Source organism: Bactrocera latifrons, unplaced genomic scaffold (assembly GCF_001853355.1).
Source record: "Bactrocera latifrons isolate USDA-ARS-PBARC rearing strain unplaced genomic scaffold, ASM185335v1 scaffold_397, whole genome shotgun sequence".
NCBI lineage: Eukaryota > Metazoa > Arthropoda > Insecta > Diptera > Tephritidae > Bactrocera > Bactrocera latifrons.
The window spans coordinates 181,162-194,165 of NW_017537042.1; the positions used below are offsets into that span (position 1 = coordinate 181,162).

Sequence of the window (13,004 nt, forward strand, 5' to 3'; positions counted from 1 at the left end):
ATATTCTTTTATTTTTATCAATTTATTATTTTTTCTGAACTCAAAACGACTCCTCATCAATGAAAATGTTGACGCTGCACTTTAATGCTCACCGAGAATCCGTTATAWATTCGACAAAGTGACGCTAGATTAACTTGTGCACAGTTACAGATCTTACACTTAAATAGGATCTAGCTGCTAACACTAACAGACTGCGGCAATTAATCACACCGCCAACTTGGTTGACTTTCCAGCACGAGGTTCGACAAACGAATGGATTTTGAGTTTAACAGCGCAATATTTWGGAGCCAGCTGACTTTCACGACAGAGCCCAAACGATGAGAGTTGGCAGAGCGCACGCAGCATGCGCTCAGCAAGCAGAGACAGTATTGCACTTAGATCGTTGCATTAGATCGTTGCATCTGTGTGGTTGCTTATTTCTMTAAGGCAGGAAAAAATTATAAATGCAGGAAAATCTTTTTGATTAATTGTAACTGCAGAAAGCCTGCACATGTTACGCTTGAGAACACACCACACACAATTTTGTATGTGTGTGTGCGAATAGAGTTGTTGTTGGTGAAGCGTCGTGTGGGTGAGAGTGGGATTAGCGGGCTGCTGTGTTTGCTCGCTATCAGCTTAGCGATGATCTTCATTGATCGTTCGTGTGGGCATAATTCATAAAAATAGRGATGCTGCAGTTTTTTTGTAGCCATGTGCATACATATGTACAAACATACACACAGATGTAGTAGTATGTGTAGCTGTAGATGCAAGATCCATGCCTATAATCTATTTATGAGCAAGTAAAGTCGAGTATGGAAGTACATCTTGCTGGCATGTGCTTTCACACTCTTCCCCCTACCATTCTCTGCATCTTGCTAGGCATGCTTCAAGCGAAATGCTTCTCATGCTTGAGGGCCAAACAATATAAATAAACAAATATGTTAAAGGGAGTATGATTAGYACACTGTCGATCAGAATATTGGCAATGGAAACAAAAATTAAYTAAAATCCACGGATCCAAGATTCGCAAAAAGGATTAAGGAAGGAATTGCTGCCCAAAGGTAGGRGTCTGCAGGAAGCGAAACAGCAGGTCCGACTCAACGACCAAGGAAAAAGGAAGACACTAAAAAACTAATCGTCAGACCCGGGCGGSAGATAYCCCCTACGTCCAGGGCGGTGGTGACTGTCAGCGATAGCYARRAAGTATTTAATCGTGGCACTCATTGGCTGCTGTCACCAACTCCGGCAAGGACGATGGTAKCCAAMACTATCCTGAACATAAGTAAGTCGGATATATTATACGAAAGGTTCGGGAAGATGGATCAGGGAGTAGGAAGCGAAACCCGATCGACAACAATGAAAACACGCTGGAGGAGCGCGGGATAGAGAAAGATCTAGGAGGAAAAATGTAGATCGATAAATTGCAGGATTAGTAATTTAAACTGCTAAATTTGACATGAAATCTCTACGATATACGACTAAGAATGGGTTAGTTCGTTTAGTATGGCCTTATGGGTTTTATGAAATATTTTTAAATAGCAGATAATCTCACAGAGGTTATTGTTACTCAATCGAGATGATGCATAATAAATAGCATCGAATCAAGGACCAGTAAAATTTTGATGGCCATAATTTCTATTTTTATTAGAAATTATTGACACAAATATTCGTTGAAGTATTCCAAAACTTCCATAAATATTCGCGCTCTCTCTGTTTTTAGCCTTTACAACAGGGTCTAAAAAGAACTTGACCGGAGCGCAGCCAACCCAATCGATTTCGAAAAGCCATTTTGCCTATCCAAGCATGACTGCKAATATTCCCCCCACTACTGTGTATGCATTTTGTGGCGAATCACTGGATGCAGTTGATCCATGAGTGTTTCCCGCGGCGTTTTTCAGCCAATATGTTGTGGCATGTTGATTTTATAGAGAAGTAATCAGTCGTTCCGCTATTTTTAATTACCGCTACTCGCTCATAAAATATTCATCAATTGTAATAAAAATTTTACCAGCTACATCACCATTATTGATTATGTTTCGGTAATTAAATTTTATTTAATTTTAGTGTTAAAATTCTGGCGTCTATGAGSCGTTAAATGGACTGAAGTGCATGTTTCCTCAGGCTGCTCGAAGCTGTTTCCTTTAATTATATTTTTCGGCAATTTAAATTTAGTTTTCGGCTGAATTAGTGAGTGTTTAGTAGAAGTWACGAGTTTTAGAAATTCTTCGTATATTAAGTTCTTTGCTCCCATCGTAAAGACTTAATAGGAAGATCGAGAAGATTGCAGGAAATGGCTAGAGCAGGGCACCAAACAAATAATGGAGCACCTCTTGTGCACTTGTCCCGCATTGGCAAGACTACGCTGTAAGCATCTGGGGTCCCCACAGTATGGTACACTGGAGGAGGTATCGATAGTGAGGCAGCAGAGTCTGTTAAAATTCGTTAAAGAGCAACTGGTATCGCAAAGGACCAAACTGGTCTATGTGTGGCTTATTGSCCTACCAGATTAACCTTACATATATCGATTGTCTAAAAACTTTCATGCGCKGAAAACTGTATAGCTTACTACGGAATTATTTGGGAAAACAGCATCGGTTCTTTTGATCAAATCGTAATTTGACGTACGCCCTTAATCGCACCTAAGCTACGTTATCCCACATTTTTATATCAGAAATCTTATTTTTTCGATCTGCGGTCTGTTTTAAAGTAGCATATTTTAAATTCTAACACTAATCTATACTAGATCTATACTTCAATGGCAATTATGGAATACTCATAAAAATTTTATAAGATTTTCTATTAGTTTTGATACCCTTCATTTCATATAATGAATGCCAAGTGGAAAGTGTAATCAGAGCATAAAGTGTTTGTGTAAACCTCACATCATACGTGATCATCGCATGGTTTTCAACACCATAAAACCTGGTGCTAAGATGAATATCGACTGAAGAACGGAAATTGACGTAAGGCAGCTGAGGCGTTAATTATTAGTTGAAAAATTGTGGAAGTAGCTCGAATTATTCAAAGTCTTTAGAATACAGTTTGATTTTAAATTTAACTAATARCGGAATTTGATAGAATAAGGATATGCTAGAGTATGAAGATGGAATCTATCTATTTATAAAGAGAAGACATGTAATATTTTCTCGGTCAAATAAATTACTTTTGGGTATTTTATTTTAAACTTTTAAAATGATATATTGGGTTAATTTTGGGAAACCCATAATGGGGCGTTAAGGGAAATATTCATCCGATTCAACCTGTTTTTGACATGCAGTCATACTAATTTCAATAAAATATCTCACAGGCTGAACGATATTTTCGACAAAAAATCAGTCATAATCACTGAGATATCGCCGGAAGGTATATGACCGCGAAAGTGGTTATTACACTCAAAGAATCTGGGTTCTTAAAMTAACGTGGATATAAACGYTCGSATGTACTCACACACTTTGSCTTCATACCTAATCATTTAGATCATGCCAAACCAAACTCTGGCGGCTCTTTCTCTGCCCATATCCAGACCGTTGGAGTGGAAGAGCAGGGAGAGGCTTCTTTRCGGTTGGGTCAATGTTTTTGGGAAAGGTTGGTGGAGGAAATCACTGTCAGGACTTCTCTGTCATCTCCGGCTTCAGACTTCCTGACTATTGCAGTGTCTTCCAAGCCGCGGTTGCAGCCATTAAAGTATTTAGTAGTAGTAGATTTACTGMTCCGTAGTGCAGCCTCCTTCAGAGAAGTGAGCATCCATAGTTGTGCTTCGCGGAAGCTTGGCCAGCGCTGGGCCATCAGCGTCCATGCTGTAAAGTTGCGAATCTTACCAGACGCCGTTTGCAGAAGCTGTTTGGAAGAAGCTGAGGTGGAAACAACACAACACTTCATTATAGACTGTCCCGCGTGTGGGAGACCACCGAACAGGCGGGAGCAGAAATTAAATGTCTGTGCAAATTTGTATTTCCTAATTTATAAGTCCGAACGCAGGAGTTATTATTTTCTATGAMTTCACAAAGCACTTCATATACCTGTCCACCTAACCCTACTAAACCTAACTGAGGTCCACATGATTTGGTGTCTGARTTCTTGAATCTAGTTCGACTTCGAAATTTTTTTCGAGTAAGATGAAATATCTTAAGGGATCTATTTGTGGAAAGTTTTACATTGATTGGTTCTAGATTTGTATACTAGCAAGTGAATGAATCAGATTGAATTAAAAATTGTGTTATATGGAAAGTAGGYGTGGTTTTGTCTTGTATTTTTGCTCTGAAATGTAGGAATGTCAGGATAATATTATATACCGAATTTAATGAAATTCCTGAAAAATGGATGTACATACGTCTAAATATGGGCGGTGGGCTCGATGGGATCAATTTTGGCACAGGTTCCAATAAATCTCCCTTATGCCATCTTGGATGTTAAACTCTAGTCATTAATTTATATAGAGTGGGTGTGGTTATCATCCGATTTTATCTATTTTCATGTTATCACAAGAGGTGTCTAAATTATATGTCCTGCATAAATTTGGGTGGTAAAGCTCGAATGGAGCCAAAACTATAAGGGGARAASTCAYGCCCACTTTTTCAAAATCTTGCGATTCGATGTACCAATTCAGGGAATGGGATGTCCTTGACCTTAAGCAATGAATACATGACGAGTTTAATCTCCTAATGGCGGATGTTGCCAGAACCCCCAATGTCAGATCAAAGATCAAAGATCATGCGATTTGCGCTAAAGGTAAATGTTAGGGACCGTCCACCGATTCGACTCCCTCGAAGTATGAACTGGGCAAAATATAAACAGAGTGATGCAGGTAGATAGTGCGTCCACCGTAGCTGGACTGTAGGGAAGGCTGGCTGCGACAAACCAGTTTATAATRGACACCTATCACTGCGCTTTCTTTCTACTAAAGGCGATCACCAGGAAACAAACCTGTTCATGGTGGTCCTGTAAACCTTCAATGCTCAGGCAATCAGTTCGCAGGCTTTACAATAAAGYCAAGCGCACGGGCAACTTGGAGSAATATAAGCAGCACCTAACAACAAACAGTTTCAGGAAATTCTGTCAGAATRTCTCCTCGACCCCTGGGACAACCAAACTGCACAAGGCTTTGTCTAGAGCCAAGGCGGACACTGCATTATTCTTTAAAAGACAGTATGAGACCTATACGACCAGYGCAGAGGACAGGGCAGTGACACTYTTGMAAGCGCACTTCCCGGAGATGGTTCGCGTTAACCTATTTCCATCAATGGTCGCATATAGGCCAAATYGCTTGGATTGGATGACTGCAAGGAATATGTTCACTGCAGATTCAATCAAGTGGGAACTGGCCTCCTTCTCGAACTATAAGTCACCAGGATGGTATGCAAGATCTCTTGCCACACCTTCTAGGGCTGATGAGCGATAGCCTTGCGGGGGCGTATAATATATAGAAGGTAATCTCCATTCCCACGATAAATAGGATTCAGACCAATTAGTCTCCCATCCTTCATCCTAAAAGGGATGGAAAATATTGTGGACAACCTTAATCGAATCGAAAACGCTGAAAATCGTAACGAAAGTCAGCGCGCGTACAGAACAGGCAGATCCACTAACACCTGTCTCTTATACACATCTAGCAGATGGATAGAGGCTTTACTGCGTTCTAAGATACCTGAAACCACTGTGGGCCAGAGTAAGATTCGTCTTGGTACTTCGAGGGGCTGGCCACAGTGCAAGTAGTAGACGAGCTCGTTCAGTTGTTCACTAGCAATAGGATTCAACAGAAAAAATAAATCTAACCAAAGTGCTTTAATACCCTAGACACAGGCAGTGGGTATAAGTACAAATGAATTTATAACCATTGTGAATACCTGCTTTTCCACTCACCGTGAACACATCAAACACACAGCTGATTGCTTATTGTATTTGTTTTACTTGAGTGGTGGTCCGGTACAAATAATAGTTTTTCGTGGCGTTTATCTTTAATAGAAAAATAATTCAATAGAAAAWAGATAGAAAGAATATTATTTTCAATGGAGGCGCACAGATAAGATAACGTGTAACTGCAAAAGTATTGAAYATATGAGATTTAAATATATTGCTAAGGAAATGATTATAGAAGTGTACGGAAGGTAGAAAAGTTTTACTACGTGGATTATTAGTTACGACTGAATAAACMAAAACAACGCACAAGTGCAGCATAAAGAAAAAACAAAAAACAAAACAAATAAGCATAAAAATGAGTATGGATGAGAAACTTAAATATTCGCTTTTGCGAGGAGAACTTGTAGACAGTCAAAATTCATGGACACGGTACGTGCACAACCTACTTCTTTAAAATCTTACAGTAAATTTGCACAATATCTCATATTCACAGCCATGAAAAACGCGTATGGTTCCTCACACTCATCACAGGCACTTTAATGCTGTATTCTACACGCACGTCAATGCCTTTACTAATACCCGCTGTTGCAGCAGAACAAAAATGGAGCAAAACCGACTCGGGTACTGTGCTCAGTTCATTCTTTTGGGGTTACACATTGACACAGGTGTTTTGCACATGCAAATAATATTTAGAAAAAAATAAAACTTTAACTCGACTTACCTAATTGTTGTTTACAGGTGGTGGGCGGTTATTTTAGTGATCGTTTTGGTGGTCAACGTGTTATACTTTTCGCTGCCATTGGCTGGTCGTTGATTACATTCTTGATGCCAAATATTATATGGAGTTCAACGGCGATTAAAGCATATTCCATTCCGTTTATTGTTACTATACGTATTATAAATGGCGCATTCCAAGGTGTGCACTTTCCAAGCATGATTAGCCTCACGAGTCAAGTAAGCGTACGACTTTTTCATAGTCAAATTTGTGCTATATCCATAATTTTTGTTTTTAGAATCTTTGCTCAGATGAACGCACAAGTTTCTTTGGTCTACTCACCGCCGGCTCAGCGCTGGGCACACTCCTGACCGGCAGTCTGGGCTCATTTGTGCTAGATTACTTCGGCTGGCCRTATGTATTTCGCGTAATTGGGTTTTTGGGCATATCCTGGGCATTAATGCTGCGCTACTATACAATGGCAGGTGAACGTGGCCGCATTATCAACGTATCGGTGCCGTCGCGCCTGTGTGCCAATAAGCAAATACCGGACAATGTGCCGTGGCTGCGTTATTTTAGAAAGCTCTCATTCTGGGCTTGTGTGCTAACGCATGCCTGTGARATGAATTGCTTTTTCGTGCTGCTTTCATGGCTACCCACATATTTTCATGATGGATTCCCACATGCCAAAGTGTGGGTGGTGAATATGATACCATGGCTTGCTTTGCCGCCATGCACGTTATTCGCACGCTATTTAACCGGACGTTTATTGGCACGCGAGTGGTCTACTTCGGCGGTGCGTAAGATCATACAAAGCTGCTGTTTTGCMTCACAGAATCTGGCGCTATTCATTATGGCGCGCACAAGCGATTTTCACACAGCACTCATTTGCATGACCGTTATAATTGGTAAGTCAGTTGTTCGTTAATTGTAATTCTTTTTTGTACACACTTTTTTGTTTTGTATATTTTTTTTGGTTTGTAGGCGGCACTGGCTTCCACAATAATGCTGTCACTGTGAATCCTCAGGATTTGGCGCCCTCGCATTCCGGCAGTGTTTTTGGTTTGATGAATACTGTCGGCGCCGTGCCTGGATTTTTAGGTGTCTACCTCGCTGGACATATTTTGGAGATAACACAAAGTTGGCCAATCGTTTTCAGCACTGCGGCAGCTATTAATTTAGTTGGCTGGACAGTGTTCATGGTTTTTGGCTCGGCTGAGGCTATCGTGTGATTTTTGTTGCGTGCAATTCTCTTCTCTACACACCCTCTAGGCATGCACACATTTCGCAGTACTGACTATTTATATTAATTCCAAATATATTTGTACATACTTATTTTTAGAGTACACCACACTCATTCGACTTGATGAACGGCTTTTGGTAGTTCCTTGTAATCATTTTATTTATTTGTTCTTGTGGTTTACAATTTCTGTAAGAAAAATATATTTATAAGTAGCACATATTTAAAATATTTAAGCGTGATATGCAAAATATAAAAAATAAGAAGAAAATAACGCAATCACTAGTTTGTTTGGTAGCACTTTATTAAAAAATGTTTTTAGCAAATTTAACGTCTTTTGAGACAAGTAACTGAAAAATAATAAAGACAATTACACAATCCATTCCTCATCCGGCAACAATTTAGACATATAAGGGCCGTCTAATTCATAGCCCAGTTTACGATAATAAGCGCGTGTTCCCACACCAGAAATAACAGCCAACTTCACGCTACCATGCTCCTCCTTTGCTATACGTTCTGCCTCTTCCATCAACAACATGCCAAAACCCTAAACAAAGATGCCCAGCAATATTTATAATAAATTTAATATTAATATTCAAAAATTTTTTACTAACCTGATGCTGAAACTTAGTGGGATCTCTTGAACTTACGGGCACCACCGAGCCATAGACATGCAATTCRCGCACTATAGAACATTGTCCCACCTCAGTTAATTCTCTTTGGAACGTATCTGGTGAACATTTGCGCAGGCGCAACAAACCCACAAGTATATCCTGTTCTGGATCTTCGTATGAGAGGAAAGTCTCCCAGCCACCGTTAGCATARTAGTCACGGCGTATCAATTCGATTTCATAAGGGCGCACTTTATTGTGTATTTCTTGTATACCAACTTCACGTGTGCGCACGTCACGGCACTCAGTACCCCAATCCTTCATACGCGCTAGCGCTAATTCACGCAAATTGCCGTGCTCCACACCGGAACTGTAAAATTTATATAAATTTAATGTTTTTGTTATTGTTGTGCYGACAGAATTACACATTTAATCGTTGTCTCTAGTTATTTGTTATTGATTATTTAGCTTACCTCACAAGCGGCATTGGTATGTCGCGTTGTACACGATAGACGCGCGTCCATGGCGGCACCAAAGCCAATATCTTTGCCACTAGATCTACCAGCATCGATGGTGGATACGACTTATAGCGRCCCGTCTTCCACAACTCATAGAGACCGGTGCCGCGTATAACCAGTGTTGGGTAAATTTTTAAGCCATCTGAGCGGAAGGCTGGATTTTCAAAGTACTCCTAAATATAAATAAATACAAATACAATTGTTAAAAAAAAAAAACAAATTTTAATTAAAAAAAAATTGTAATTAAAAAAAAAATTAAATTAAAAAAATCAAAAGAAAAAATAAATAAATAAATGCACTCACAATAAACTGCTCCAGATCACGTTCAAAGTCTACATTTGGCAGATCGGGCATCATATGCGCCACAATTTTATAACCCGAATCCTTGCCCAATTTGAAACTTTCACACACTGCCTTTACGGTGTGGCCACGATTTGTATCGCGTGCTACATCCTCATACACAGATTGTACGCCAATTTCCAAACGTGTGCAACCGTAATTCAACATATCGGTAATATGACGCTTAAGACAATAATCCGGACGCGTTTCAATGGTAATACCAATGCATTTAGTGTGTGAAATCTCTGAATAACGTACAGCTTCCTTAAGATCACGACTGGTGTGTCCACTGAGCGCATCATGCAGTTTCATTATAAAGTCGTTGCGATACTTTTCATCCAAACTCATAAATGTGCCGCCCATTACAATAAATTCCACTTTATCTACAGAATGTCCAAGCTGCTTCAATTGCTCAACACGATGACGCGTTTGTAAGAAAGGATTATAACGTGCACGTATGGCACGCATAGATGTTGGCTCATAACCGGTATATGATTGAGTTGAATATTCAAAATCACTATCGGGTCCGCCGGGACAGTATACACAAATGTTACCGGTCATATTAATGTGAGGACAGCGATGCGGCTTGCACATGACGGCTACTACAGCGATCTATAAATAATATATATAACTTATTTGTAAACTTTTCGTATATAAAACGAGTCTCTAATAACTTACACCACTGGCTGTACGTATAGGTTTAGCGCGTAGTTTTGGCAGCAAGATTTTCTTTGCCTCTTGGGGAACAGCGGCAATGATGTCTACTAGTCGTGGTGAACTTTCCAAGCYATATTTTGAGGAAATCCGTGCTTTGAGACGATTCAAATTTACATCTTTTTTCTCTTCATGTGCTTTCAACAATTCCTGTATGATTTCACCTATGACTATGACACTGCGTTCCTCGCGGCTCAAACCAACTCCTGAAAAACAATCAAAGACGGTAAGAATTTTGAGAAAATTATTGGACTACTTACCCAACTTCTTTTTTGGCTTCATTGCGGTATTAATATAATTAATAATAGATAAATTATGAATAAATTTTACTTGGTTTTCAACCACACAATTTTTAATTGCATATCACATAAAGAAAACAAGCAGTAATGTCAAATTACACACATGYTCCACGGTGAGTTGCCAAACACTCTCAACCGGTCAAAATTCTATTATATTGAGTTGCTAACTACCGTAAATGATTCGTATGGGATCTTTATCGTTATTTTAWTAATAAATATTATTAAACGTTTTGTTACATTTTTTATTACGAARCGTAAAAGTATTGCCAAAAAATTAGAATTAATCAAAAGAAAATTAAAAGAAAAACTTCTCGATTTTCTTTTTAGCACTGCTCTTATTCAAACGCTTAAATTACAACCCTGTACCATTAACAGCTGACACCAGTCGCAAAAGTTTGTTTTCTGTGCGGTTGTTGTATATTTTATCGTCARGAATCAACCAATTATTTAAAATACCGAAAAACAAGTTGTGTTTATAATGGCGACGTGCCTCTCAAAGCAGCAATTAGAACAACAAAAGATGTTGGAACAGCTTAATGAAAGCGACAATGACGACGACGAGGAGTTGGAAGAAGCAGCGGAAGAGGAGACTTTTTCATTTTCCGTACGCCATATAAAAATGATTAATAAAAAACGTTGTTTAATAATATACATTTTTTTTTGCCACAATGCTTATAGTGTAGCAGCGCTTGTTGGGTTTGTAATGGTTACTATGGACCAAATTTTGATGAGCCACTTTGTGGCACTTGCCACGCTTTTCTTTATAATACACAAGCTGCTGAAGAAGAGTTGGAGACTACAATTTCAGATRACGAGGACTCTGGCAATGATGAGCCACCATTTAAAGACAAACAAGAAGTCGACGAAGATGAGGACGAAGATGACGAGGATGATGTCGACGACGTTGTCGAAGATGATGTGGACGACGAAGAAGGTGTCGGTATGCTAGACGCAGTCGTGCGYAATGCACCTGTCAACGCTGCACATGAAATGCAGGTTGACAATGTGGCACCGTTAGCAGCAGTTAATGAACCGCGACGTTCACTAGAACGCGAGGGTGAACGTGAAAATATGGTGTTGCTGCCGATACATCGTCCACGTCCGTTGGCGCCACGTTCATTGCCTGATTTTCTTGAATTATTAAGTGAAAGACGTGCAAATGCAGGTGAAATTGTGGCGCCGGTGGCAGCACCAAACAATATACTAATGTTGCCTGTTGAAATTATGGTAATCATATTCTCCTATCTGGACGACATGTCCATGTGGAAGGCGAGTGAAGTGTGTAAACAATGGCGCAGCATTTTGGAGCAGAACACATCACAAATGATGTGGATGCGTTACTTGAAAGAGCGCTGGCCACTCTTTCAGTGCATTGTTGATGTGCCCAATTGGCTGAAATTATATAGTGCATTAATGAATTCRTGTTTCTGTCGTACATGCTTGCTGCAGATGGCATTGAAGTCGCCACCACGCGCACGTCAAAATGCGATACGTATGAACTTCCTACGCAACGATGCGCATCAATTGAATAGCCATGCAACAGAGGGCATTGATGCGATACCGCTTGATAAACAAAATACATATTGGCAAGCAAGCATTTTGGGTCCGGCTGGCAGTCCTTATGAAGGTGGCAAGTTCTTTCTGTACATATTCTTCCCTGAACGGTAAGTTGTGGTATATATTAATATTTTTTCTTTTTAATGAACGTTTTTTGTTTTTATTTCAACTTTTTTTTTTTCTGTTTTAACTCCACTATTGTGTAGTTATCCGATGATACCACCCACTGTACGCTTTCTAACAAAAATACTACATCCTAACGTGTCACGCYATGGTGATGTGGGCATTGATATTTTTCAACATAACTGGTCGCTAGCGCTGAATGTTTCCAAAATTCTGTTGTCAGTACAAAGTTTGCTCACAGATCCATATACAGAGGTATGTAATATTATAATTTATAAAATTATTATAAATAAATAATATAACTGTAATATATTAAATTTCCTCTTAACAGGTATGCATGGAACCGGAACTTGGCTACATGTATGAACACAATCGTGCACGTTTTGAGAATTTGGCACGCTCGTGGACTTGGCAGTATGCAATGTTTGAGTTAATGCCACCCTCTTAAGTGGGCATACATTAAATATTATTTAATTTTGCTAAGCATACCAAGCTATTGAGTTGCTAGTTATGCAGCATTTATGAATTGTTTAAATTTATTTATTTTGAGCACAATGAATTCCTTCAATTTAGTTTATTTATTTATTACAATATATGTACATACACACATGTGCACATACATATGTTCTATCTTTGGTTGTGCCGTATATCCGTAACTGCATACATGACAAAAATGACCGCCTCGAAAATAGTCTACAGTTATACTGGATTTTGGAAACTGATTTTCTTCATAAAACAAATCAAATTTTTTCAGAATTTCTCTTACTTATTTGTTGTATAATTATTTATAACAAATTACTACTGACTCGATTAATTAAATTAGCAATAAATACGCCTAGAATTTTTACCAGCTAACAAAAAGCAAAACCACCATATAACTTTTGCGCACTATATTAATATTTAGTAACGCATTATATATTATAACCAAAAAAAGATATATATATATATAAGTATTTAATAATGTAACGTAAATTTGTATGCACATGTGTAAACTATTGCTAACAATTTATAAATATCGGGTGATTTTTTTGAGGTTAGGATTTTCATGCA

At 38.9% G+C, this 13,004-nt stretch overlaps 4 protein-coding genes across 6 annotated transcripts in view; 2 read left to right on the forward strand and 2 right to left on the reverse strand.

The window, feature by feature from the left end:
• Positions 1–6,657, reverse strand: part of LOC108972344 — a 22,996-nt gene extending 16,339 nt beyond the window's left edge. Inside the window, exon 1 of one of the 3 annotated variants that reach the window (XM_018938884.1) lies at positions 6,560–6,657. The gene's annotated coding sequence lies outside the window, so the exon portion shown is untranslated. Of the gene's footprint in view, positions 1–92; positions 246–6,559 lie in introns of those variants that run through there. The other 2 variants (XM_018938882.1, XM_018938883.1) reach the window with 2 other exon arrangements.
• Positions 5,902–8,019, forward strand: LOC108972348 (solute carrier family 17 member 9). The gene is made up of 6 exons (XM_018938889.1): positions 5,902–6,267; positions 6,332–6,503; positions 6,577–6,792; positions 6,852–7,461; positions 7,538–7,825; positions 7,896–8,019. Exons 1-5 carry the CDS (start codon positions 6,194–6,196, stop codon positions 7,783–7,785), a joined length of 1,320 nt encoding a protein of 439 aa, XP_018794434.1. The 5' UTR covers positions 5,902–6,193; the 3' UTR covers positions 7,786–7,825; positions 7,896–8,019.
• Positions 8,020–8,076: 57 nt separating this feature from the next.
• Positions 8,077–10,350, reverse strand: LOC108972343 (probable elongator complex protein 3). Its single transcript, XM_018938881.1, has 6 exons — positions 10,236–10,350; positions 9,940–10,181; positions 9,226–9,873; positions 8,878–9,095; positions 8,408–8,774; positions 8,077–8,340 (listed from the first exon to the last, which is right to left on the reverse strand). Exons 1-6 carry the CDS (start codon positions 10,255–10,257, stop codon positions 8,164–8,166), a joined length of 1,674 nt encoding a protein of 557 aa, XP_018794426.1. The 5' UTR covers positions 10,258–10,350; the 3' UTR covers positions 8,077–8,163.
• Positions 10,351–10,654: 304 nt separating this feature from the next.
• Positions 10,655–13,004, forward strand: LOC108972346 (the record flags this gene model as incomplete). The annotated part of the gene is given in 4 exon segments (XM_018938888.1): positions 10,655–10,878; positions 10,953–11,938; positions 12,038–12,209; positions 12,286–13,004. Coding segments are annotated over 4 exon segments (1,401 nt in total). The 5' UTR covers positions 10,655–10,752.